The sequence below is a fragment of the Anomaloglossus baeobatrachus genome, chromosome 1 (assembly GCF_048569485.1).
Source record: "Anomaloglossus baeobatrachus isolate aAnoBae1 chromosome 1, aAnoBae1.hap1, whole genome shotgun sequence".
Taxonomy (NCBI): Eukaryota; Metazoa; Chordata; class Amphibia; order Anura; family Aromobatidae; genus Anomaloglossus; species Anomaloglossus baeobatrachus.
This window is the reverse complement of record NC_134353.1, coordinates 113,985,281-114,011,931: the sequence shown is the minus strand read 5'-3', so window position 1 is coordinate 114,011,931 and position 26,651 is coordinate 113,985,281. Positions and strand designations below refer to the sequence as shown.

At 47.9% G+C, this 26,651-nt stretch overlaps 1 protein-coding gene across 1 annotated transcript in view; it reads left to right on the top strand.

Moving 5' to 3' along the window:
• WDR19 (WD repeat domain 19) overlaps nucleotides 1-26,651 on the top strand; it is a 164,683-nt gene that overhangs the window by 46,253 nt on the left and 91,779 nt on the right. The window contains exons 8-13 of the mRNA XM_075333830.1: nucleotides 7,454-7,566; nucleotides 9,723-9,896; nucleotides 10,067-10,137; nucleotides 16,858-17,030; nucleotides 17,716-17,830; nucleotides 20,990-21,096. Of these exons, the coding sequence (XP_075189945.1) occupies nucleotides 7,454-7,566; nucleotides 9,723-9,896; nucleotides 10,067-10,137; nucleotides 16,858-17,030; nucleotides 17,716-17,830; nucleotides 20,990-21,096 (753 nt within the window). The remainder of the gene's footprint in view (nucleotides 1-7,453; nucleotides 7,567-9,722; nucleotides 9,897-10,066; nucleotides 10,138-16,857; nucleotides 17,031-17,715; nucleotides 17,831-20,989; nucleotides 21,097-26,651) is intronic.

The window sequence follows — 26,651 nt, the reverse complement described above, 5'->3', positions numbered from 1 at the left end:
ATCCCCCAGTCTCCAGATTGGCGGCTAGATCTGTGGTTTCGGTTGCAGATGGCTCATCACTAAAAGATGCCACTGACAGGCAGATAGAACTCCTGGTGAAATCCATCTATGAGGCCACGGGAGCGTCTTTTGCCCCGGCTTTTGCAGCCGTGTGGGCACTCCAAGCTATCTCAGCTTGTCTGGCTGAGATTAATGCGGTCACACGTACGTCTGCCCCGCAGGTTGCATCTTTAACCTCTCAGGCGTCGGCGTTTTCTTCCTACGCCATGAACGCAGTCCTAGACTCTGCTAGCCGTACAGCGGTGGCATCCGCTAATTCTGTGGCAGTCCGCAGGGCCATGTGGCTGCACGAATGGAAGGCAGACTCGGCTTCCAAGAGGTTCTTAACCGGTTTGCCGTTTTCTGGCGAGAGATTGTTTGGCGAACGATTGGATGAGATTATTAAGGAATCCAAGGGAAAGGACTCCTCCTTACCCCAGTCCAAACCCAAGAGACCTCAGCAACGAAAAATACAATCGAGGTTTCGGTCCTTTCGTCCCTCCGCCAAGCCACAGCCCCCTTCGTCCAATAGACAGGACAAAGGCCAGAGGAACTCCTATGCGTGGCGGTCTAAGTCACGCCCCCAAAAGACCGCCGGAGGCACTGCCCCCAAGGCGGCCTCCTCATGACTCACGGCATCCCCGAACCGCATCCTCGGTCGGTGGCAGGCTCTCCCGCTTTCGCGACGCCTGGTGGCCACATGTTCAAGACCGATGGGTGAGAGACATCCTGTCTCACGGTTACAGGATAGAGTTCAGCTCTCGTCCTCCGACTCGTTTCTTCAGAACCTCCCCGCCCCCCCGCGCGGGCAGACGCACTTTTTCAAGCAGTGGACGCTCTGAAAAAAGAAGAAGTTGTGACCCCCGTTCCCACTCAGGAACAGGGTCGCGGTTTTTACTCCAACTTATTTGTGGTGCCAAAGAAAGACGGATCATTCCGTCCCGTTCTGGACCTCAAATTGCTCAACAAACACGTGAGCACCAGACGATTCCGGATGGAATCTCTCCGCTCGATCATCGCCTCGATGTCACAAGGAGACTTCCTCGCATCGATCGACATCAAGGATGCTTATCTCCATGTGCCGATCGCACCAGAACATCAACGCTTTTTGCGTTTCGCCATCGGGGACGAACACCTTCAGTTCGTGGCATTGCCCTTCGGCCTGGCGACAGTCCCACGGGTTTTCACCAAAGTCATGGCATCCGTTGTGGCGGTCCTGCATTCTCAGGGGCACTCGGTGATTCCCTACTTAGACGATCTCCTAGTCAGGGCACCTTCTCGGGCGGCGTGTCAACACAGCCTTACCGTCGCTCTGGAGACCCTCCAGCAGTTCGGGTGGCTCATCAACTTCCCAAAATCCAAGTTGACACCGACCCAATCTCTGACTTATCTAGGGATGGAGTTTCATACACAGTCAGCGGTAGTCAAGCTACCACTAGACAAACAGCTGTCACTGCAGGCAGGGGTGCAATCTCTGATTCAGACTCAGTCACACCCCTTGAGACGCCTCATGCACTTCCTGGGGAAGATGGTGGCAGCGATGGAAGCAGTGCCTTTCGCGCAATTCCATCTGCGCCCGCTCCAGTGGGACATTCTCCACAAATGGGACAGGAGGTCGAACTCTCTCGACAGGAACGTCTCTCTTTCCCTTGCAACAAAGACGTCTCTTCAGTGGTGGCTTCTTCCCACTTCTCTATCACAGGGAAAATCCTTCCTGCCCCCAACCTGGGCTGTGGTCACCACGGACGCGAGCCTGTCAGGGTGGGGAGCGGTGTTCCTCCATCACAGGGCTCAGGGAACCTGGACTCCGATAGAGTCTTCCCTTCAGATCAATGTCCTGGAGATAAGGGCAGTGTATCTGGCCCTATTGGTTTTCCAGCAGTTGCTGGAGGGCAGGCAGATCCGTATCCAGTCGGACAACGCCACTGCCGTCGCATACATCAACCACCAAGGCGGCACGCGGAGTCGTCAAGCCTTCCAAGAAGTCCGGCGAATTCTACAGTGGGTGGAAGCCACAGCATCCACCATCTCCGCAGTTCACATACCGGGCGTAGAAAACTGGGAAGCAGATTTTCTCAGTCGTCAGGGCATGGATGCGGGGGAATGGTCCCTGCACCCAGAAGTGTTTCGAGAGATCTGTCGCCGCTGGGGAACGCCGGACGTCGATCTCATGGAGTCACGGCACAACAACAAGGTCCCGGCCTTCATGGCACGATCTCAAGATCACAGAGCTCTGGCGGTGGACGCATTAGTTCAGGATTGGTCGCAGTTTCGACTGCATTATGTATTTCCTCCTCTGGCAATGCTGCCCAGAGTACTACGCAAGATCAGGTCCGACTGCCGTCACGCCATTCTCGTCGCTCCAGACTGGCCGAGGCGGTCATGGTACCCGGATCTGTGGCATCTCACGGTGGGTCAGCCGTGGGCGCTGCCAGACCGCCCAGACTTGCTGTTGCAAGGGCCGTTTTTCCATCTGAATTCTGCGGCCCTCAACCTGACTGTGTGGCCTATGAGTCCTGGCTCCTAGCGTTTTCAGGGTTGTCTCAGGATGTCATTGCCACTATGAGACAGGCCAGGAAACCGACGTCCGCCAAGATCTATTACAGGTCTTGGCGGATTTTCTTGTCCTGGTGTTCTGACAAAGGTTTTACTCCCTGGCCTTTTGCCTTACCCACTTTTCTTTCCTTCCTTCAATCCGGAATGGATAAGGGGTTGTCACTTAGTTCTCTCAAAGGGCAAGTATCGGCACTCTCAATATTCTTTCAAAAGCGCCTGGCCAAGCTTCCGCAGGTCCGCACGTTCCTGCAGGGAGTTTGCCACATAGTCCCACCTTACAAGCGCCCGCTTGAACCCTGGGACCTTAACAGGGTGCTAACGGCTCTTCAGAAACCGCCTTTTGAGCCGCTGCGGGATGTCTCCTTATCACGTCTTTCGCAGAAAGTGGCATTTCTAGTAGCAGTTACTTCACTCCATAGAGTGTCGGAGCTTGCAGCACTGTCATGCAAAGCCCCCTTCCTGGTTTTTCACCAGGATAAGGTGGTTCTCCGTCCTGTTCCGGAATTTCTCCCTAAGGTGGTATCGCCTTTTCATCTCAATCAGGATATCACCTTACCTTCATTTTGCCCTAATCCAATTCACCGCTTTGAAAAGGATTTGCACTCATTAGATCTAGTGAGAGCACTCCGTTTCTACGTGTCTCGCACAGCGCCCCTGCGCCGTTCAGATGCGCTCTTTGTCCTTGTGGCTGGTCAGCGTAAGGGTTCGCAAGCTTCCAGGTCAACCTTGGCTCGGTGGATCAAGGAACCGATTCTTGAAGCTTACCGTTCTTCGGGGCTTCCGATTCCTTCGGGGCTGAAAGCCCATTCTACCAGAGCCGTGGGGGCGTCCTGGGCATTGCGGCACCAGGCAACGGCTCTACAAGTGTGTCAGGCAGCTACGTGGTCTAGTATGCACACTTTCACAAAGCACTATCAAGTGCATGCCTATGCTTCGGCAGATGCCAGTCTAGGTAGGCAAGTCCTTCAGGCGGCGGTGGCCCACCTGTAAGAGGGAGTCGTGTCGGCTCTTGTTATCGAGGTATTCTTTTACCCACCCAGGGACTGCTTTTGGACGTCCCAATTGTCTGGGTCTCCCAATGGAGCGACAAAGAAGAAGGGAATTTTGTTTACTTACCGTAAATTCCTTTTCTTCTAGCTCCTATTGGGAGACCCAGCACCCGCCCCTGTTCCCTTCGGGCTAGTTGTTCTTTTGTGTACACATGTTGTTCATGTTCAATTGTTTCATGGTTTTCAGTTCTCCGAACATCCTTCGGATTGAATTTACCTTAAACCAATTTATAAGTTTCCTCCTTCCTGCTTTTGCACCAAAACTGAGGAGCCCGTGATGCACGGGAGGGTGTATAGGCAGAGGGGAGGGGTTACACTTTTGAGTGTAATACTTTGTGTGGCCTCTGGAGGCAGAAGCTATACACCCAATTGTCTGGGTCTCCCAATAGGAGCTAGAAGAAAAGGAATTTACGGTAAGTAAACAAAATTCCCTTCTTTGGTGATCTGGGAACAGTTCAGGATCTCTGCACCAGGTTAGTTGTGAGGCCTCCCTGCTGCGCTGTGTCTCTCCTTGGTACTAGGCTGCCTGGAGCTATACCTCGACCCTCTCTCACTGTCTTCACCTGTATGGCAGGCAGCGGGAGCTTCTCTAAGGGGCACTGCTGTACTCACTGCGATCCCTAAGCTCTGTGTAGCGGCTTTGCCTTCAGGTGCTGCTGCGGCCAGGAGATCTGCAGTCTCCCTGGCCCCCGGTCTTTATTGCTGGGCAGATTAGATCCCTCACAATCTCGGACGCCGGTGTCCGATAATCAGCGCTGTTCCTTGGGGATGAACTGGTCAGGCTCCACCTCCCCGGTCACTCCTCTTTTGCCTCACTCTTGATCCCTCATGCGGTCACACAGTTACTTGTGTGGGCTAAGCACTGCCCTCTCCATTTTGATGTCTCCCCTCACTCTCTGCTCGCACAGTCTCCTTTTCTCCAACTGTCAACTGTCTCTCTGACTCTGCCTCCAAACCTGGATTTAAAGGGGACCTCACCTGAACTCGACTTGTAGAGCTCCCCCTCCAGGCTTGGAGTGGAAATGTTGTATGTGGGATTAGCTGATGTGGAGATCCTTCCCTGCCCAGGTGCAGGTATATTTGTGGCAACTGAACCCTGGGGTGCCACATATACAGTGCCTACAAGTAGTATTCAACCCCCTGCAGATTTAGCAGGTTTGATAAGATGCAAATAAGTTAGAGCCTGCAAACTTCAAACAAGAGCAGGATTTATTAACAGATGCATAAATCTTACAAACCAACAAGTTATGTTGCTCAGTTAAATTTTAATAAATTTTCAACATAAAAGTGTGGGTCAATTATTATTCAACCCCTAGGTTTAATATTTTGTGGAATAACCCTTGTTTGCAATTACAGCTAATAATCGTCTTTTATAAGACCTGATCAGGCCGGCACAGGTCTCTGGAGTTATCTTGGCCCACTCCTCCATGCAGATCTTCTCCAAGTTATCTAGGTTCTTTGGGTGTCTCATGTGGACTTTAATCTTGAGCTCCTTCCACAAGTTTTCAATTGGGTTAAGGTCAGGAGACTGACTAGGCCACTGCAACACCTTGATTTTTTCCCTCTTGAACCAGGCCTTGGTTTTCTTGGCTGTGTGCTTTGGGTCGTTGTCTTGTTGGAAGATGAAATGACAATCCATCTTAAGATCCTTGATGGAGGAGCGGAGGTTCTTGGCCAAAATCTCTAGGTAGGCCGTGCTATCCATCTTCCCATGGATGCGGAGCAGATGGCCAGGCCCCTTGGCTGAGAAACAGCCCCACAGCATGATGCTGCCACCACCATGCTTGACTGTAGGGATGGTATTCTTGGGGTCGTATGCAGTGCCATCCAGTCTCCAAACGTCACGTGTGTGGTTGGCACCAAAGATCTCTATCTTGGTCTCATCAGACCAGAGAACCTTGAACCAGTCTGTCTCAGAGTCCTCCAAGTGATCATGAGCAAACTGTAGACGAGCCTTGACATGACGCTTTGAAAGTAAAGGTACCTTACGGGCTCGTCTGGAACGGAGACCATTGCGGTGGAGTACGTTACTTATGGTATTGACTGAAACCAATGTCCCCACTGCCATGTGATCTTCCCGGAGCTCCTTCCTTATTCTCCTTGGGTTAGCCTTTACTCTTCAGACAAGCCTGGCCTCGGCACGGGTGGAAACCTTCAAAGGCTGTCCAGGCCGTGGAAGGCTAACAGTAGTTCCATAAGCCTTCCACTTCCGGATGATGCTCCCAACAGTGGAGACAGGTAGGCCCAACTCCTTGGAAAGGGTTTTGTACCCCTTGCCAGCCTTGTGACCCTCCACGATCTTGTCTCTGATGGCCTTGGAATGCTCCTTTGTCTTTTCCATGTTGACAAAGTATGAGTGCTGTTCACAAGTTTGGGGAGGGTCTTAATTAGTCAGAAAAGGCTGGAAAAAGAGATAATTAATCCAAACATGTGAAGCTCATTGTTCTTTGTGCCTGAAATACTTCTTAATACTTTAGGGGAACCAAACAGAATTCTGGTGGTTTGAGGGGTTGAATAATAAATGACCCTCTGAATAAACTTTTCACAATTTAAAAAAAAAAAAAAAAAAGAAATAACATTCTTTTTTGCTGCAGTGCATTTCACACTTCCAGGCTGATCTACAGTCCAAATGTCACAATGCCAAGTTAATTCCGAATGTGTAAACCTGCTAAATCTGCAGGGGGTTGAATACTACTTGTAGGCACTGTATATATATATATGTATATATATATATATATATATATATATATATATATATATATATATATATATATATATATATATATATATATATATATATATATATATATATAGCCTGTAGAATAACAGTTTATACCACCTCAACTAAACTTAGGGGCATTAGCTTCAGAAAATTACAGTATATTTTATTCTTTGTTTTAAAGGGTTTGTCTCATCTTCTTAAGTGGGTACAATTCCAAAGCGTTTCTAAAACCAAGCTATTTTACAATGTATCTCGAATTAAAGATCCTCTGAGTTCTTAAAGAAAATCTGTCAGCAGGTTTTTGCTACCACATCTGAGAGCAGATTGATGTAGATACAGAGACCCTGAATCTAACAATGTATCACTTAGATTACTGGCTGCATCTGTTCTGCCACAATCAGAATTTTTAGCTTTAGTCATGTAGCAGAACTGAGAGAGCTGTCCTGCCCACACCAGGTTCGGTATAGACATTGTACATTGACTGTGAGCTGCCAATCAGAGGAGGGGGTGTGTCAGACTGCCTCGCACGTGACTTTGTAGTCCGAGCAATGATAAAGGTCCTGCTGCTTAAACAAACATAGCAATTACACAACAGATCGGACTATGACAAGAATGACATCCCTGAATTCTGTGTTAACCCTTGCAACATTCTGGCTTTAGCTTACATAGCAAAAATTTGCTGATAGAATTCTATATCCTCATAGCCTAGGTTACTAACCACTGTTGCAGTCTTATGAAATGGGGCTGTTCTCCTAGGCAAGCTCTTTTCTTCAGAGCTTGCAAATGCTGCTCTGAAACTGGCTAGGTGAATGGATCTGACCAGGCTTGCTGGCCCTGTGCTCCTCTGATGTTGCAGCTGCTTTTAGAATGGGGGAATTGGTAATTCTGGCCATCATTGCCTCTGTGCCACTGGTCCGCATTGTCAGTTATCAGGAGCACACCACCCTTCGGAAGCTAGGAGGCAGGGGGGCGCTACGCTCCTGAATATAGAACATGACAAAACCCTTTTATATTTGAATTGAATTCATCATTAATCTGTCATTATTTGTTCCTAAATCCCTCACATCATCTAATATTCGTTCTTTAGGTAAGTGTCGTAGTAGGAAAGAAAACCTTGTTTCTATTCAACCTGAATGATCCGGATAACCCTATAGAGCTGGCCTTCCAGCAGCGCTACGGCTCTATTGTGTCTCATCGATGGTAAGAGATCCAGGGCAGTACATATTGATAAATAACAATCTCTCTATGAATTCGGCCTTATTAATGCCCATGCTTGCTCAAAATTGTTTTTGGAATGAAAATGTGATGAGTGGACTCTAAGGAAATTCAGTCTCAGATTCCACCAGTGGGGTCCATTGGGGACCGCTAGTATCCATCAAATGATGGATTTGGAACTGTGTTGTGTTTTTTGTTTTAATCAGGAACCACAATATAAATGTGAACAGAATCTTAATTTGTTTGAAAAAAGTAAAAAAAAAGGTTGAGAATCTAAATGAGACAGACCTATTATTAAGAAATGGAATATATTATCAGCTGCCAGAGGGGGATGATGACTGATTCTGACTAGATGCTGCCTCCTGCAGATCAGTGGCAGCACCAAAGGGTGCTGTAAGCAGAAAACCCCTTGTGAAAATAGTATTAGCCACATAATGGCACTTTGGGATGAAAATCATTCATGGTATTAACCCATTAACCCTTGGGCTCATGGTGTGCTGGTGCCCATAGATGCACATTAAGTAAATTACAGAAATACTCATTTTCAGAACTGGGTGGGAAGATTTATCCTCATTTTATGACTGGTTTATTTCTATGGTCAGACATGAATCATACCAGTGTGTTTTAGTTTTTAAAAGGATGATGCTATGTAGACATGACGTGCAAATATTAAAGTGAATCTGTCAGTAAGAACAACCCCGGGTCACCGCAGATATGGGCATGCAGGTTTCTGAAATGTAAATCCATCGACACTTTAATATCTCCTATCTCTTGCTGAATGCTCCAGTAATTGGTATTTTCATTCTGTAATGGTCACAGCTGGTGTAGGGGCAGCAAACAGGATTAGTGTACCCACTGGACCACAGGGGGGACCCAAGCTTACCCCTTAGTGGGAGGGGATTAACCAAGCACCCACCGTGAGGCAGATGGCAGGTACCAGTCCCAGGGCAGTGACGGGGAATGTGGCAGCTGACCCCCCAGGACAGGTGATGGATCCAGGTATAGACAGGTACAGGCAGGGTGACCGAGGCAGACAGACGGGCGGATGCAGACAGATATGGTGGGCACGGCAGGGACAGACAGGTATAGGGTAACAGACACAGGGATAACGGGACCTGACAACTAGCTAGACAGACAGAACACTGACTAACTCAAGGTGTTGCACAGGCACCTTCCCTAATGGGAGAGTGCCTTAAATACATAGTGTCTTTCAGCCATAGGCTGAGAGGCATTTCCTGGAAATAGAGCGCTAGCCCTTTAAGAAATGGGCTGGGGTGTGCGCGCGCCCATCTTAGGTGCACTATGGGGAACCGCGTGTGGCATGTACAGGGCCCAAAAGGGGATTAAAGGAGGAGAGCATGTGGAAGGCCGGGCGGCAGTAGGGGAGAGCAGAACCCGGCTGGGGTGGTGAATAAGTCGGTGTCCCTGCATAAACGTCGGCACTATTCATAGTCAGAGCATTTAATGAGCCTTTGCTGAGCCTTTGCCTTCAGAAATAAAAAAAAGACTAATTCCAGCTTCCTTCATCAGTGATGGGTGAACGGAACATAGGGCAGTGATTCCAAGTTGCAAATAGAAAAATCCAGCACCATGTCATATAATTTTAATTCTTATTATCTATCTAAGAGAACATATTAGGTCATTGGCATATAGTCCTGAACTGCGTCAGTAGATGTGCTATCTGCCCAAGTCCTAATATGTTATTGGATAGCTAATAAAGGCTGAAGATTTGATGACATAACAGTGCTGGATCCTTTGCCTCTAGAGGTTATTTTCCCACCCAGCTCCATTCTCTTTAGCTTTATTGATAGCTTATTGTTTGAATTCCTAGATTGGCACCTGACATCACACAGTGAGCTATCAGTCAAGCTAAAGAGGCGGGGGTGCTGGGAAACAACCTCAGGAGACAGAGGCCTGGGAAGTGCTCTGCCAGCCCAAGAGCACTTCATAAAAATGCTAATTACTCTGGAATGCAGCAACAGATAGAAGAAATAAAGGTGTCGATTTACATTTCAAAGACCCGCATGTCCATATATGGGGTTTAGGGGGGTGATCTTACTGACAGATTCCCTTTAATGTTACACAATAGTACTAGTGCTCTGATCTCTCATTTTCATGTTGTGGACATCTCCTTTGGACAGGTATGGTGACGGATACATCATGATTGGCTTCTCTCTTGGATTCTTTGTGGTGATTTCCACACACATGAGTGAGATTGGTCAGGAGCTCTTCCAGGCGAGCAACCACAAGGATAACCTGACAAGCATCGCTATCTCACAGTCACTGAACAAAGCAGCGTCCTGCGGAGACAACAGGTCAGAGAATTAATGTAGTGATCACTTCGTTTTCCCGACTTTCCCCACAATAATGTATTTCCCCTACATAATCCTTCACAATTATTTTATTCCATCATCACACGACATTTACCATAAGTCCTGTTATTTCTAGACCTGTGTGTCCTGGCAATATTAATTTTATATTGCAGCATAAAAATCCATGATCTGACTGAATTGAAAGAAATGTACGCCATCATTACCCTGGATGATGAAACGAAAGGTAACAAACCTGCTTATTTTGGGACCTTATCAACAAGTATGAGCATTTATGTAAGAAGACACATTGACGACTTACATGGAAGCTTTAAGGCTGCTTTACACGAGTCAATCCATCGTGCGATTTATTTGGCAAAGTCTTTTTTTTTTTTTTTTTTTGTATCGCTGATAGGTAGTTGTCCATGTGTCACACGTTGAGTGTTGTCAAACGACAACAAAACGCTCATCGATATATTGATTGGCCATGGCGGACGTCCAAAAGGCTTCACACATGTTTTCCTTTGTTCAATCTGTCTTTTGTATGGGCGTAATTAGGCAAACTATACACCCCTCCGTGACGTTGTCTGGATTGTTGCACGCCCTGAATTCTTCTGACCTGCTCAATCCAGTTCTGCTAATGTGGTTGATTGGTTACATCCCATATATATAGTTTCTCTTCTGCGTCTGTCTTTGTTGCCTCGTGTGTCCTTAGCATCAATCTTGTTTGTTGTTTGTGGTCTGGTTAATGTCGATTTTGATCCAAAAAGGAAAGATTGGCATATAACAACTTACCACAAAAAAGGGATAACAAGGAGTGAGGGCGGAAAATCCAGCGAACAAACAAACGTAAGAAAAATTAGGACTAATGCACTATAAAACACTGTGCATGACGCCAAGGCTGAATGTTCACACATCATGACTACAGCTCCGTATGTTATAACAGTAATAACCAATCAAAACGCATCTGCTACAACCAATCCGATTAGATTAGGCGTGATTATTTAAAAGCACAAATACGCCCTGAACGTTTAATGACGTCCCAAACAACTACGAGGATGGCCGATTACACGGTGTCACACTTTGCGTTGTGTCGTTCATTAAGACTAAACTGACCGATTTTATGGAATTAAACGATGAGTACACGATGGCCGAATTTCAAACGATTAGGCATCGGTTGGACTAGCAAGGAGCTGTCACATGAGAAGATGTCGTTACGAATGACGGAAGTGCGTCACAAAATCCGTGACCCCAACGATGCATCGCACAATAGATCGACTCGTGTAAAGCAGCCTTTAGTGTTTAAAAGGAATCTGTCAGCAGCTTTTTGCTATGTAAGCGGAAGTCAGCATGCTGTAGTAGGGGTTAAAAAACAAAAATCAACTATGTCTCTCTTATCAGGCTTCATTCTGTTGTTTACTTAAACTAAAGGCTTTATCACTTGGTGATTATCATTGCTAGATCTAGCTGGCTTGTACAGTGCAGTCTGCTCCGCCCCTCCTCTGATTGACACCTCACTGTCAATGTACAGTCTCTGTAGAGAGCCTGGTGTGGGCAGGGACAGCACCCTGGGCTCAGCTGTATGACTAAAGTTAAAAATTCAGATTGTGTCACAATGGCTGCCGCCAGTAATCTAAGTGCTACATTGTTGGATTCAGAATCTCCTTGCCTACATCATGCTGCTCTCAGATGAGGTAGCAAAAACCTGCTGACAGATTCCCTTCCCTACTTGTACAGGTAATTTTAAGTAACTTTTCAGAATAAGCTTTTGTGTGTGCATTAAAGGGAGTCCTGCTCTCCCGTTTTTATGCAGCATATATACAGAAATCGGCATCATCATGGAGGATTTTATAAAGCAGTACTGAGTTGTACAGCTGAGAATTCAGATTTTTGGAGAGATAAAACACTGACTAGAAAGTGGCAGCATTGGTCTGTGTCTCTCTCTTTCACTCTGCTCTTTCTCTTCCTTTCCTCTCCATAATTTTAATAAGCAGCTGTAATCTCACCCCCAGCTTGTCACAGTGAGATGGCTTTTACGCTTTTTGAACAAACTGTGTTAACCAAGCACCATATGTTATTAACTTACTATAGGGTATATGCTCATTTTGTATTTTTTTTTTTCTCTTAGATTGAATTTCTTGTATTTGCATGTAATATTGATTTTTAGGTTGTTGAAATGACAACAGCAGGCCTGTGCATTTTGTATTGAGCACGTGCCTGTTTCTCATGCATGCTCAGTATGATGTCCCTGTACATTGCACTCCTTCACCGGTTCCTTTTACTAAGCATGTTCATTCATGCTCAGTAGGAAAGGCACAAACCGACCTGGGAAAAGAATCTTGCCTAATGATGTCCCGTTCAAGAGGTTCGGTGTTTGTACCACTGAACACAGACTTTACAAAAAATCAGTGTTTGAGTTTGGATGCTTTACGTATGCACAACCACTGTGGTTGGGTACACTCGGTGCTCAGCCCCAGTTTGAGCGTTATCGGATGTAGTGTGTACAAAAAAAATGAGAACAACTCACTCTTGGTGTTGGACACTAGCGAGATGGTAAGGCTATGTGCCCACAGTGCTTTTTTTTCAGCACAAAAAAGCTTGTTTTTTTGTGCTTCTTTTCATGCTTTTTTCATGCTTCTTTTCATGCTTTTTTTCTTGCTTCTTTTCATGCTGCTTTTCATGCTTTTTTTCATGCTGCTTTTCATGCTTTTTTTCATACTTTCATGCTTTTTTCCATGCTTCTTTTCATGCTTTTTTCTTGCTTCTTTTCATGCTTTTTTTCATGCTTTCATGCTTTTTTTTTCCATGCTTCTTTTCATGCTTCTTCTTATGTATTGAGATAGGGGGAAAAAAGCAGAAACAATTGACATGTTGCTTCTTTTTTCAGCAACAAAAAAAGCAAGGAAAAAAGAAGCAACGTGGGCATAGCAAGTCAGGATTCTCATAGACTTTGCTGGGAAGCATTTTCCTTGTTTTTTTGTTTTTATCAGTTAAAAAAAAGCAAGGAAAAAAACATGAAAAAAAGTCCTGTGGGCACAAGGCCTAAGGCCCTGTGCCCACGGTGCTTTTTTTTCAGCACAAAAAAAGCTGCTTTTTTCTGTGCTTCTTTTCATGCTTTCATGCTTTTTTTCATGCTTCTTTTCATGCTTTCATGCTTATTTTCTTGCTTCTTTTCATGCTTTTTTTCTTGCTTTTTTTCATGCTTCTTTTCATGCTTCTTTTCATGCTTTTTTTCCTGCTTTTTTTCATGCTTTCATGCTTTTTTTCCTGCTTTTTTTCATGCTTCTTTTCATGCTTTTTTTGTTACTATTGAATGCTTGTTTCAGCTCATTAAAGTTGGATATGAAAATAAAGGTGTTCTGATATCATTTCCTTCTTCAACCCATTTTCTTCAATCTCCATTTTGGAATAAAAGTGACAGGAAAATGATGATCTATTAGATCGTTTACCAGCGCCGGTATTCACCAGCTCATGCAGGTGAATATCGGCGCCGGGAATCAGGTACTCAGAGATCACTGTTGCTATAGTAACTCGCTCATTAGGTTACTATGGCAACGGTGGCAGCGGTGATGTCACCACTTACCAACCCGCAGTCTCTGCTCACTCATTGAGTGATTAGACAGCACGAGGAGCAGAAGCGTTCTTGCTCCCCCGTGCTTCCTGATGTAGCAGAGCTAGATCGGTGACAGAAGACCAGGATCGAGGAGGGGTGAGAGGGAGTAATAAAGATGGAGTCCCTAACTGTGTCTGTGTATTTATTTCTAATAAAGTGTTTTTTTCTGTGTGGTGTAACCCTTCATTGGAGATTCTAAATGGCCGGGTCAAACTTGGCCTGACAATAAGAATCTCGGACTTAATACCAGCTGGTAAAACAAAGCTGGTATTAACCCCTTATTACCCAGCGTGCGACCCGACACCAGGTCCGCTGGGAGAGTTGGACACAGCGCCAAAAGATGGCACTTCTATGAAAGCACCATTTTCTGGGGCAGCTGCAGACTGCAATACGCAGCAGGGGGCCCAGAAAGTTTGGGCCACTCTGCGCTGAAGATTCCAGTCCCTAGCTGTCTGGTTGTACCTGGCTGGACACAAAAATTGGGCGAAGCCCACGTCATTTCTTTTAGATTTTTGGCAAAAAAACTCAAGGAAAAAGGGCTTCCCTGGATTTTTCATTGCCAGTGAAGGTAACACCAAGCAGGAGGGGTTAGCAGCCAGTAGCTGTTTAAGTTACCCTAGCAATAGAAAATGCAGCGAGAGCCTAAGCATTTTTTTTTACCCCTAACCCTTTTGGGTTATGTGTTTGGTTTTTTTTTAATGAATAAAAAAAAAATCGACATGGGCTTCGCCATATTTTTGTATGCCAGCCAGGTACAGCAGGCAGGTACGGGTGGCCTCCAACCCCCAGCTGCCTATTTGTACCCAGCTGGGAACCAAAAATATAGGGAAGCCCTTTTTTTAATTATTTCATGAATTTCATAAAATAATTAAAAAAAAAAACGACATGGGCTTCGCCCAATTTATGTGTCCAGCCAGGTACAACTAGGCAGCTGGGGACTGGAATCCGCAGTACAGGGTGGCCCAAGCTTTCTGGGCCCCCCCACTGCGAATTGCAGTCCGCAGCTGCCCCAGAAAATGGCGCATTCATAGGAAGCGCCATCTTCTGGTGCTGTATCCAACTCTTCCAGCAGCCCTGGTATCGGGTGGCTCACTGGGTAATAATGGGGTTAGGGACAGCTTTGTATTATCAGCTGGCCCTAAGCCTGAAATTCATGGTGTCACGCCAATATTAGACATAGCCGCCATGAATTTCAAGTAAAGATAAAAAAAACACAACACAGAGAAAAATATTTTTATTAGAAATAAAACACAACACAATTAGTGACTCCATCTTTATTGAACTAAAGAACCCCCCTCCGCCGTAGTCCTGGGTCGAGGGTCCCGGGATGTCCAATCCGGATCCAATATCATCTGATTGAAAGGCAAACTGATCAGATGATGACACATCATCTGATCGGTTTACCTTCTGATCAGATGATATTGGATTCAGGTCTTTGAACCTGACACAGGTTCAAGGACCTGAAACAGATTACACATCAGCTGATTGTCTAAAAGTCTCATGGGCTCCAGGACCCGCTGGTAAGCAGCTGATGCTATCACCTAATAGCATCATCCGATCGTTTACGTCCAGGGAAGATCAGCTGATTCATCATCTGGTAGTTAAAAAGCCGGCAAGCTTTTCACCGCTGGACGTAAACAATCAGCTGCTTACCGGCAGGTCCTGGAGCCCATCGGACGTGACCCAGGAGACTGCAGAGAGGTGAGTAAGGTGAAGAGTTAATTCCAGCGGCGGATCTCCTACATGAACTGTATTCAACTTGTGACATCCCCTGACCTCCCTGTAGAGTGGTGTTGGTAAAACTCTGCAAGAATACTGAATGTCTGGTGCATGGCAAAAGGTGAACACAGTTCATGCAGGAGGATCACCGGGGTTTTTCGGGGTTCACCTTGACGTCAGCGGGGGTTGCCTGCATTTATGTGGCATAGGCTGTGCACCAGGCATTCAGTATTCTTGCGGTGTTTTACCGCGACATCTCTTTGCAGGGAAGTCCGGGGATGTCAGGAGGTGAATACAATTCATGCTGGAGAATTACCGGGGGCTTTCCTGGAGATCCCCCGCTGGGATGAACTATTCACCTTGTGACGTCAGCGGGGGTCCCTGCATTGTTTAATGCCACACGTCACTGCAGAGAAGTTCGGGATGTCACAATGTGAATACAATTCATGCAGGGGGATTACCGAGCAATGCCGCCCACATTCCTGGCGATCCCCGCTGGGATGAACTCTTTACATTGTGACATCAGCGGGGGTCCATGCATTGTTTACCGCGACACCTCGCTGTATACGTTCAGGTATGTCACAAGGTGAATACAATTCATACAGGGGGATTACTGTGGGATTTCCTGGAGATCCCCCGCTGTGATGAACTCTTTACCTTGTGACGTCAGCGGGGGTCCCTGCAGAGGTGTCGCGCTAAACAATGGGAGATAAGATAACAGCTGCCGACGCTGGCTATGTGGCTTTCTTCTATGAAGGAATCTACATAGCCATAGCTTTCTTTTCTCCCTAAAAACGCCCAAACGCATAAAATATAAAGCAACGTGGGCATTACACATGCGTTTTTTCTTGCTTTTTTCCCTGACTCTATTGAAGTCAATTGGGGAAAAAAGCAGGAAAAAACGCTAAAACAATTGACATGTTGCTTCTTTTTCAGCAAGAAAAAAAGCAACTGAAAAAGAAGCAACGTGGGCACAGCAAGTCCTGATTCTCATAGACTTTGCTGGGATGCTTTTTCCTTGCTTTTATTGATTAAAAAAAGCAATGAAAAACGCTAGAAAAAACGCTGTAAAAACGCCCTGTGGGCACAAGGCCTAATTCTGAAAATAATGGAGTGGAAATATGACAGAGTATGATCAGGCTCACCCTGGGCTGACATACCTGTTATTCTTACTTTATAGGAAGGCATAGTGTACTACATTTTTCTATGCAGAAGGGAACAGTAAAAACATAAAGTTTATTTTTCCAATTGGAATCCATGGCTGACGTGTGACACCGCTAACCTCTACACTGGCTTTATTCAGACAGTTGGTTAAAGGGTTATTCCCATCTCCAAGATCCCATCCCAATATGTAGTAGGTATAATAATTAGCAAATTCATCAAATCGGGAGAACTATACTACATTTCTAATTTGAGATATTTGCTAATGTTAATATTATTATACCTACTACTTATTTGGATAGGATCTTGGAGATGGGAATACCCCTTTAATGTTTTTTGTGCCGGATTTTTCAAAATGGCACATGCGGTTCATGAATCTGCGAAAATGAAAAATGCTCTTGTCTTTAAGCTATTTGGGGACTTTTTAGAACAAAAAGATCAGATATCTCCCGAGCATATTTTTTTCTTTTCTAGGGTTAGATAAACTTTCCTGGACAGACGACGGTCAGTTGTTGGCCGTTTCCACACAGCGGGGATCGCTCAATGTCTTCTTAACCAAACTCCCTATCCTTGGAGATACGAGCGGCACGAAGATCGCCTATCTCACTTCCCTGCTGGAGGTGACCGTGTGCAATCTGGTAGAAGGGGTAATGCAGATTTCATTTTTAACTTCCTTATATTGTCTGATTAATTTGTGCCCCAAAAATGGAGTAAGGTTTAATGGTGTGTTCCAACCTCATCAAGTTATTACCTTTCCACTGGATAAGTGGAGAGCTGGGGGTGACAGATCTGCGCTGCACTCGGCTGTTGATGTAGACTTATCTCCTGACCATGGGTGACACATGTCCCATATTTTGGAGGTTGGTGGGAATCCCAGCAATTTTGACGTGGATTTTGACGCGTATTTTCAGAAATCTGCAGAAAAATCTGCATGTCCATTGTAAAGCCAGCAAAGTCTATGAGAATTCAGAAGTGCTGTGCCCACGTTGAGTATTTTTCCCTTGCGTATTTGGTGCCGATTTCTTATTTTCTGCACCAAATACGCAAGGGAAAAATAAGCAACGTGGGCACAGCACTTCTGAATTCTCATAGACTTTACTGGCTTCACAATAGACATGCAGATTTTGCTGCAGATTTCTGAAAATACGCGTCATCAAAAGTACACAGCGTAAGCACAGGGCCTTACAGTTATCACCGATGCAATAGACAGGTGGTAGCTTTTTGGGGCGGGTAACTTCTTCCCCCCTATGGAATAAAAGTTCCTCTCTGCAGTCCTTACTGTCACCCGTCTTCATGTTGGGACTCACAATGTTTAATCTGCTTGTTACTCAGGAGCTGCCGATCACCGTCTCGGTGGAGGTGGAGCCCAATTTTGTGGCGGTCGGCCCTTATCATGTTGCGGTGGGAATGAACAATCGCGCCTGGTTCTACGCTCTGACGGAGAATGGTGAGAGTCAGACTGAGGTTTTAATTAAAGGGGTTATCCACTATTGGACAACTCCTTAAAGGGAAGCTATCAGATTTTTGTTTTTGTAAAATATATTTTTTCAAAATTTCTGCCAAATTTGTTTTTGCATGGCATAATCCTGTCTTAACCCCTTCCTACTTAGGTTAATTTCTGCTTTTTCGCTTTTGTTTTTTTTCTCCCCTTATCTCAAGAGCCAAAACAGTTTTTTATTTTTCCATCCACATAGCCGTATGAGGGCTTGTTTTTTTTTTTGTGCCATGTATTGTACTTTGGAGTTACATTATTGAATGACAAATAAGTATGATGCACCATGCGGCCATCCCTGGGTCCTCGTATATTGGGAAAATAGCGGTGTCCTGGCTCCTGTCTGGAATGCCACTCCTACATCTATGATATATGCCATTAATGTCTAAACTGGCAATACTTTAGATTTTAGTGTGGCCCTTTGGATGAGTTGAATCTGACAATGTGGCTCTTGGGCCATAATAGGTTTTGCATCATTGCTCTAATCCATATTCACAGGGTGCTCTATAGAGTTGTCAGGTTTCTGCTCACTGATGTCTTTAAGGCCCCCTTCACACGTCCGTGAAAAACACGCACGTGTGTTACGGGCCGTTTTTCGGGAACGTGTCCCGTTTTTGTGTCCGTTTTTATGGTCCGTGTGGCACCTGTGTGAATTGCGTATGCTAGCCGTGTTTGTGTGTAGAACGTCCGTGTGTGCGTGTGGAATTAACGTGTATGTGTACGTGGAATGTCCGTGTGGAATGTCCGTGTGTGTGATGCACATTGTCGTTTATAAATGTCGGCTGACAGCAGACAGAGTTGCGCGATGAGAATGAACTCGGGTGAACTTCACCCGACTTTATCCTCATCTCGCGGCTCTGTCTGTGTCGAGTACTGATTAGCGGTCACCTGTGAAGGATTCACCGGTGACCGCTAATCCCCCGAGTGACTGAAGTTTCCCCCCCTCTCTCATACTCACCGTTCCTCGATCCCCTGCGCGGCGCTGCACGACATTCACACTGCTGCGGCGGCTTTTACTATTTTGAAAAAGCCGGCCGCTCATTAAACAATCTCCTATTCCCTGCTTTCCCCGCCCACCGGCGCCTATGATTGGTTGCAGTGAGACACGCCCCCACACTGAGTGACAGGTGCCTCACTGCACCCAATCACAGCAGCCGGTGGGCGTGTCTACACTGTGCAGTAAAATAAATAAATAAATAATTAAAAAAAAAACGGCGTGCGGTCCCCCCCAATTTTAATGCCAGCCAGATAAAGCCATACGGCTGAAGGCTGGTATTCTCAGGATGGGGAGCTCCACGTTATGGGGAGCCCCCCACCCTAACAATATCAGTCAGCAGCCGCCCAGAATTGCCGCATACATTATATGCGACAGTTCTGGGGCTGTACCCGGCTCTTCCCGATTTGCCCTGGTGCTTTGGCAAATCGGGGTAATAAGGAGTTAATGGCAGCCCATAGCTGCCAATAAGTCCTAGATTAATCATGTCAGGCGTCTCCCCGAGATACCTTCCATGATTAATCTGTAAATTACAGTAAATAAACACACACACCAGAAAAAATCCTTTATTAGAAATAAAAAACACACACATATACCCTGGTTCACCACTTTAATCAGCCCCAAAAAGCCCTCCATGTCCGCCGGAATCCAGGATGCTCCAGCGTCGCATCCAGCGCTGCTGCATGGAGGTGACCGGAGCTGCAGAAGACACCGCCGCTCCGGTCACTTCCACGCAGCAAATGAGGTGAGTAGCGCGATCCTCTGAGCTGTCACTGAGGTTACCCGCTGTCACTGGATCCAGTAACAGCGGATAACCTCAGTGACAGCTCAGCTGATCGCGCGGCTGTCTTCATTAGCTGCGTGGAGGTGACAGGAGCGGCTGTGTCTTCTGCAGCTCCTGTCACCTCCATGCAGCAGAGCTGGATGCGACGCTGGAACATCCTGGATGACGCCGGACATGGAGGGCTTTTTCGGGCTGATTAAAGTGGTGAACCAGGGTATATGTGTGTGTTTTTTATTTCTAATAAAGGATTTTTTCTGGTGTGTGTGTTTATTTACTGTAATTTACAGATTAATCATGGAGGGTATCTCGGTGAGATGACTGACATGATTAATCTAGGATTTAGTGGCAGCTATGGGCTGCCATTAACTCCTTATTACCCCGATTTGCCAAAGCACCAGGGCAAATCGGGAAGAGCCGGGTACAGCCCCAGAACTGTCGCATATAATGTATGCGGCAATTCTGGGCGGCTGCTGACTGATATTGTTAGGGTGGGGGGCTCCCCATAACGTGGAGCTCCCCATCCTGAGAATGCCAGCCTTCAGCCGTATGGCTTTATCTGGCTGGCATTAAAATTGGGGGGGACCGCACGCCGTTTTTTTTAAATTATTTATTTATTTATTTTACTGCACAGTATAGACACGCCCACCGGCTGCTGTGATTGGGTGCAGTGAGGCACCTGTCACTCAGTGTGGGGGCGTGTCTCACTGTAACCAATCATAGGCGCCGGTGGGCGGGGAAAGCAGGGAATAGGAGATTGTTTAATGAGCGGCCGGCTTTTTCAAAATAGTAAAAGCCGCCGCAGCAGTGTGAATGCCGTGCAGAGCCGGGCCGGTGATCGGGGAACGGTAAGTATGAGAGAGGGGGGGAAACTGACCGACAGACTGTGAGAGAGGGACAGACAGACAGAGAGACCGACAGAGAGACAGAGAGACCGACCGACGGACTCAGGGAGATTGACCGACATACACAGAAATAGAAAGAATAGCCGACATCACTAGAAATAAAAACACCAAACGGACACGGACTATAGGTAGATGCATACGTGTTTACTAACGTGTGTGCACATACCCGTAGACTTTCATTGTGTCCACGTGTGCGTGCTCCGTGCAGATAACGGACATGCATCCGTGCAAAACGCAGACACATACGGATCACGGACACGCACACGCGGACATAATGAAATAACGCACGTGTGACCACAATCATAGATTAACATTGGTGCACGTTTGGCCGTGTCTCCGGTATATACGGAAACGGACCAAACACGCACGTGTATCACGGACGTGTGAAGGGGGCCTAAAATAGTAATTTTTTTTTTATCATTTCTTTCCTTCAGGCGTTGAGAGGTTGAAGGATATGGAATATCTGGGTACAGTCGCCAGTATGTGCCTAAATTCTGACTATGCAGCTGCTCTGTTTGAGGGGAAAGTGCAGCTTCATATGGTAAGAATCCCAGTATGTCTGTAAGAGATAGGTATCATTAGTATTTGTACTCAATACTGATAATGTATGGGATATGTGTAACGGCGATAGTAACAATAGCATATTCTTGTTAAAGGATACGGACAATTTAGGGGCATTTTATTTCTTAAATGCATATTTCTTTGTCGCTCCTTATTGGGAGACCCAGACAATTGGGTGTATAGCTATGCCTCCGGAGGCCACACAAAGTATTACACTAAAAGTGTAAAGCCCCTCCCCTTCAGCCTATACACCCCCCGTGCTGCTACGGGCTCATCAGTTTTTATGCTTTGTGCGAAGGAGGTCAGACATGCACGCATAGCTCCACAGCTTAGTCAGCAGCAGCTGCTGACTATGTCGGATGGAAGAAAAGAGGGCCCATAACAGGGCCCCCAGCATGCTCCCTTCTCACCCCACTCTTGTCGGCGGTGTTGTTAAGGTTGAGGTATCCATTGCGGGTACGGAGGCTGGAGCCAACATGCTGTTTTCCTTCCCCATCCCCCTTAGGGCTCTGGGTGAAGTGGGATCCTATCGGTCTCCAGGCACAGGAGACCGTGCTCCATCCACAGCTCCTGAGGACCCTGCTGGATAGGAGCCGAGTATCGTTCAGGGACATGGCCCTGCTACTTTGAGGTACTCTGTGTCCCCGTGGGGACCGCGCACAGCAACACTCCAGCATTGCTGGGTGTGCTAGTGCACCGGGGACCGCAGCGCTGACTGCGTTTGTGCCATTACACACTTCAGCGTCGCTGAGTGTGTTCGTGTAGGGGGACTGCCGCGCTGACTGCCGCTGCCATGGTTATCACTGCGGCGCGGCTCGGACTGTTAGGGCGCCGGGGACTTCCGCGCCGACCGCGCTTATACGGCGGCCGCGCTTATAACTCGAGTCCCCGGCTTTTGCGGCCTAGTCTCTTTTTCTTCCCGCCCCCAGCCCTGCCAGTCAGGGGAAGGGCGGGACGCTGTACAGCACGGCAGCACTGAGGGCTGGAGCATGCTTTGCATACTCCACCCCCCTCACTCTGCACAGTGGGGCACCAGTTCCCGCACTTTTCTGGGTCACGCCCACGGCTCCCTCCTCTCCTCAGGACGCCGGCAGCCATTCCTCTCAGCTCTGCTAACGCTGGAGAGGACAGACAAGCTCAGGGAGACCCAGGCAGGAATTCTGGTGCCCACACAACCGCTTTGCGCAGGCGGTAAGCAGCACCTGTGGTGCTGGCCCCACTAGTGCAGAAGTGTACTTATAGATTATATGATTATAGACTATACTTTACACTGTATGGTGCACTGTTGATTTTTGGCTATATACCCTCCTGTATTGCTCAGAGGAGACAACAGCATGTCGTCCACAAATAGCAACGGTGCCAAAGCACAGACTTACTATGCTGCCTGCAGGTTCCACTGACCCTCATTGTGTGCAATGCTCGGCCCCTGTGGCACTTTCTCAGCCGGAGCCTCTGCTAAGGGTGGCCCAGGGAGAACCACCTGTTAACACTGTCCAGGTGACAGGGACGGAGTTTGCAGTTTTTACTGAAAGACTTTCTGAGACTATGGCTAAGATATTAGAAGCCTTGCAGTCCAGGCTGGCATCTCAAGCCATGGGCACTGTGCAATCATTGCACCCTGGTCCCCCTCAGTTGGAACAGCAATGTCCTCCCGGGGTGTCTCATGGATCCCAGGGTGAGGTCTCTGACACGGACCGCAGCCCCAGACCGACAAAGCGAGCTCGCTATGAAATCCCCTCGACATCATCACAATGTTCAGGGTCTCAGCGAGAGGACTCTCTGTATGATGAAGCGGAGGTAGCTGATCAGGATTCTGATCCTGAAGCCGCTCTCAACCTTGATACTCCTGATGGGGACGCCATAGTGAATGATCTTATTGCGTCCATCAATGAAATGTTGGATATTTCTCCCTCAGCTCCTCCAGTGGAGGAGTCAGCTTCTCAGCAGGAGAAATTCCGTTTCAGGTTTCCCAAGCGTACAAAGAGTATGTTTCTGGACCACTCTGACTTCAGAGAGGCAGTCCAGAAACACCGATCTTGTCCAGATAAACGTTTTTCCAAGCGCCTTAAGGATACACGTTACCCTTTCCCCCCTGACGTGGTCAAGGGCTGGACTCAGTGTCCCAAGGTGGATCCTCCAATCTCCAGACTGGCGGCTAGATCCATAGTTGCAGTGGAAGATGGAGCTTCACTCAAGGATGCCACTGACAGACAGATGGAGCTCTGGTTGAAATCCATCTATGAAGCTATCGGCGCGTCTTTTGCTCCAGCATTCGCAGCCGTATGGGCACTCCAAGCTATCTCAGCTGGTCAGGCGCAAATTGACGCACTCACACGTACGTCTGCGCCGCAGGTGGCGTCCATAACCTCTCAAACGTCGGCATTTGCGTCCTACGCTATTAATGCTGTCCTGGACTCTGCGAGCCGTACGGCGGTTGCAGCCGCCAATTCGGTGGCAATACGCAGGGCCTTGTGGCTGCGGGAATGGAAGGCAGATTCGGCTTCCAAAAAGTGCTTAACTGGATTGCCATTTTCTGGCGACCGTTTGTTTGGTGAGAGATTGGATGAAATCATCAAACAATCCAAGGGAAAGGAAACATCCTTACCCCAGGCCAAACCAAAAACACCCCAACAGAGGAGGGGACAGTCGAGGTTTCGGTCCTTTCGGGGTGCGGGCAGGTCCCAATTCTCCTCGTCCAAAAGGCCTCAGAAGGATCAGAGGAACTCCGACGCATGGCGGTCTAAATCACGCCCTAAAAAGACCGCCGGAGGTGCCGCTACCAAGGCGGCTTCCTCATGACTTACGGCCTCCTCACACCGCATCCTCGGTCGGTGGCAGGCTCTCCCGCTTTTGCGACACCTGGCTGCCACAAGTAAAAGACCGTTGGGTGAGAGACATTTTGTCTCACGGTTACAGGATAGAGTTCAGCTCTCGTCCTCCGACTCGATTCTTCAGAACATCTCCGCCTCCCGAGAGAGCCGAGGCTCTTCTGCAGGCGGTGGGCATTCTGAAGGCAGAAGGAGCGGTGGTCCCGGTTCCTCTTCAGCAACAGGGTCACGGTTTCTACTCCAACCTGTTTGTGGTTCCAAAGAAGGACGGGTCCTTCCGTCCTGTTTTGGACCTAAAACTGCTCAACAAACACGTAAGGACCAGGCGGTTCCGGATGGAATCCCTCCGCTCCGTCATCGCCTCAATGTCCCAAGAAGATTTCCTAGCATCGATCGATATCAAGGATGCTTATCTCCACGTACCGATTGCTCCAGAGCATCAGCGCTTCTTGCGCTTCGCCATAGGAGACGAACACCTTCAGTTCGCGGCACTGCCGTTCGGCCTGGCGACAGCCCCAAGGGTTTTCACCAAGGTCATGGCTACAGTAGTTGCGGTCCTCCACTCTCAGGGTCACTCAGTGATACCGTACTTAGACGATCTGCTGGTCAAGGCACCCTCTCAAGAGGCATGCCAACACAGCCTCAACGTTACTCTGGAGATTCTCCAGAGTTTCGGGTGGATCATCAATTTTCCAAAGTCAAATCTGACACCGGTCCAATCGCTGACATATCTTGGCATGGAGTTTCATACTCTTCCAGCGATAGTGAAGCTTCCGCTGGACAAACAGCGTTCACTACAGACAGGGGTGCAATCTCTCCTTCAAGGTCGGTCACACCCCTTGAGGCGCCTCATACACTTCCTGGGGAAGATGGTGGCAGCAATGGAAGCAGTCCCTTTCGCGCAGTTTCACCTGCGTCCTCTTCAATGGGACATCCTACGCAAGTGGGACAGGATGCCGACGTCCCTAGACAGGAACGTCTCCCTCTCTCAGGCAACCAAAGCTTCCCTTCGGTGGTGGCTTCTTCCCACCTCATTATCGAAGGGGAAATCCTTCCTATCCCCATCTTGGGCGGTGGTCACGACGGACGCGAGTCTGTCAGGGTGGGGAGCAGTTTTTCTCCACCACAGGGCTCAGGGTACGTGGACTCAGCAAGAGTCCTCACTTCAGATCAATGTTCTGGAGATCAGGGCAGTGTATCTTGCCCTAAAAGCGTTCCAGCAGTGGCTGGAAGGCAAGCAGATCCGAATTCAGTCGGACAACTCCACAGCGGTGGCTTACATCAACCACCAAGGTGGGACACGCAGTCGGCAAGCCTTCCAGGAAGTCCAGCGGATTCTGCTGTGGGTGGAAGCCATAGTATCCACCATATCCGCAGTTCACATCCCGGGCGTAGAAAACTGGGAAGCAGACTTTCTCAGTCGCCAGGGCATGGACGCAGGGGAATGGTCCCTTCACCCGGACGTGTTTCAGGAGATCTGTTGCCGCTGGGGGATGCCGGACGTCGACCTCATGGCGTTACGGCACAACAACAAGGTCCCAACATTCATGGCTCGATCTCAAGATCACAGAGCTCTGGCGGCAGACGCCTTAGTTCAGGATAGGTCGCAGTTTCAATTTCCTTATGTGTTTCCTCCTCTGGCACTGTTGCCCAGAGTGTTACGCAAGATCAGGGCCGACTGCCGCCGCGCCATCCTCGTCGCTCCAGACTGGCCGAGGAGGTCGTGGTACCCGGATCTGTGGCATGTCACGGTCGGCCAACCGTGGGCACTGCCAGACCGACCAGATTTGCTGTCTCAAGGGCCGTTTTTCCATCTGAATTCTGCGGCCCTCAACCTGACTGTGTGGCCATTGAGTCCTGGATCCTAGCGTCTTCAGGATTATCTCAAGAGGTCATTGCCACTATGAGACAGGCTAGGAAACCAACGTCCGCCAAGATCTACCACAGGACGTGGAAAATATTCCTGTCATGGTGCTCTGCTCAGGGGTTTTCTCCCTGGCCATTTGCCTTGCCCACTTTTCTGTCCTTTCTTCAATCCGGATTGGAAAAGGGTTTGTCGCTAGGCTCCCTTAAGGGACAAGTCTCTGCGCTCTCTGTGTTTTTTCAGAAGCGCCTGGCCAGACTCCCACAGGTACGCACGTTCCTGCAAGGGGTTTGTCACATCGTCCCTCCTTACAAGCGTCCGTTAGAACCCTGGGATCTGAACAGGGTGCTGATGGTTCTTCAGAAACCACCGTTCGAGCCAATGAGGGATATTTCGCTCGCACGCCTTTCGCAGAAAGTGGTTTTTCTAGTAGCAGTCACCTCACTTCGGAGAGTGTCTGAGTTGGCAGCGTTATCATGCAAAGCTCCTTTCCTGGTGTTTCACCAGGACAAGGTGGTTCTGCGTCCGGTTCCGGAATTCCTCCCTAAGGTGGTATCACCTTTTCATCTCAATCAGGACATCTCCTTACCCTCGTTTTGTCCTCATCCAGTTCACCAATGTGAAAAGGATTTGCACTTGTTAGATCTGGTGAGAGCACTCAGACTCTACATTTCTCGTACGGCGCCCCTGCGCCGCTCGGATGCACTCTTTGTCCTTGTCGCTGGCCAGCGTAAAGGGACACAAGCTTCCAAATCCACCCTGGCTCGGTGGATCAAGGAACCAATTCTCGAAGCTTACCGTTCCTCGGGGCTTCCGGTTCCCTCGGGACTGAAGGCCCATTCT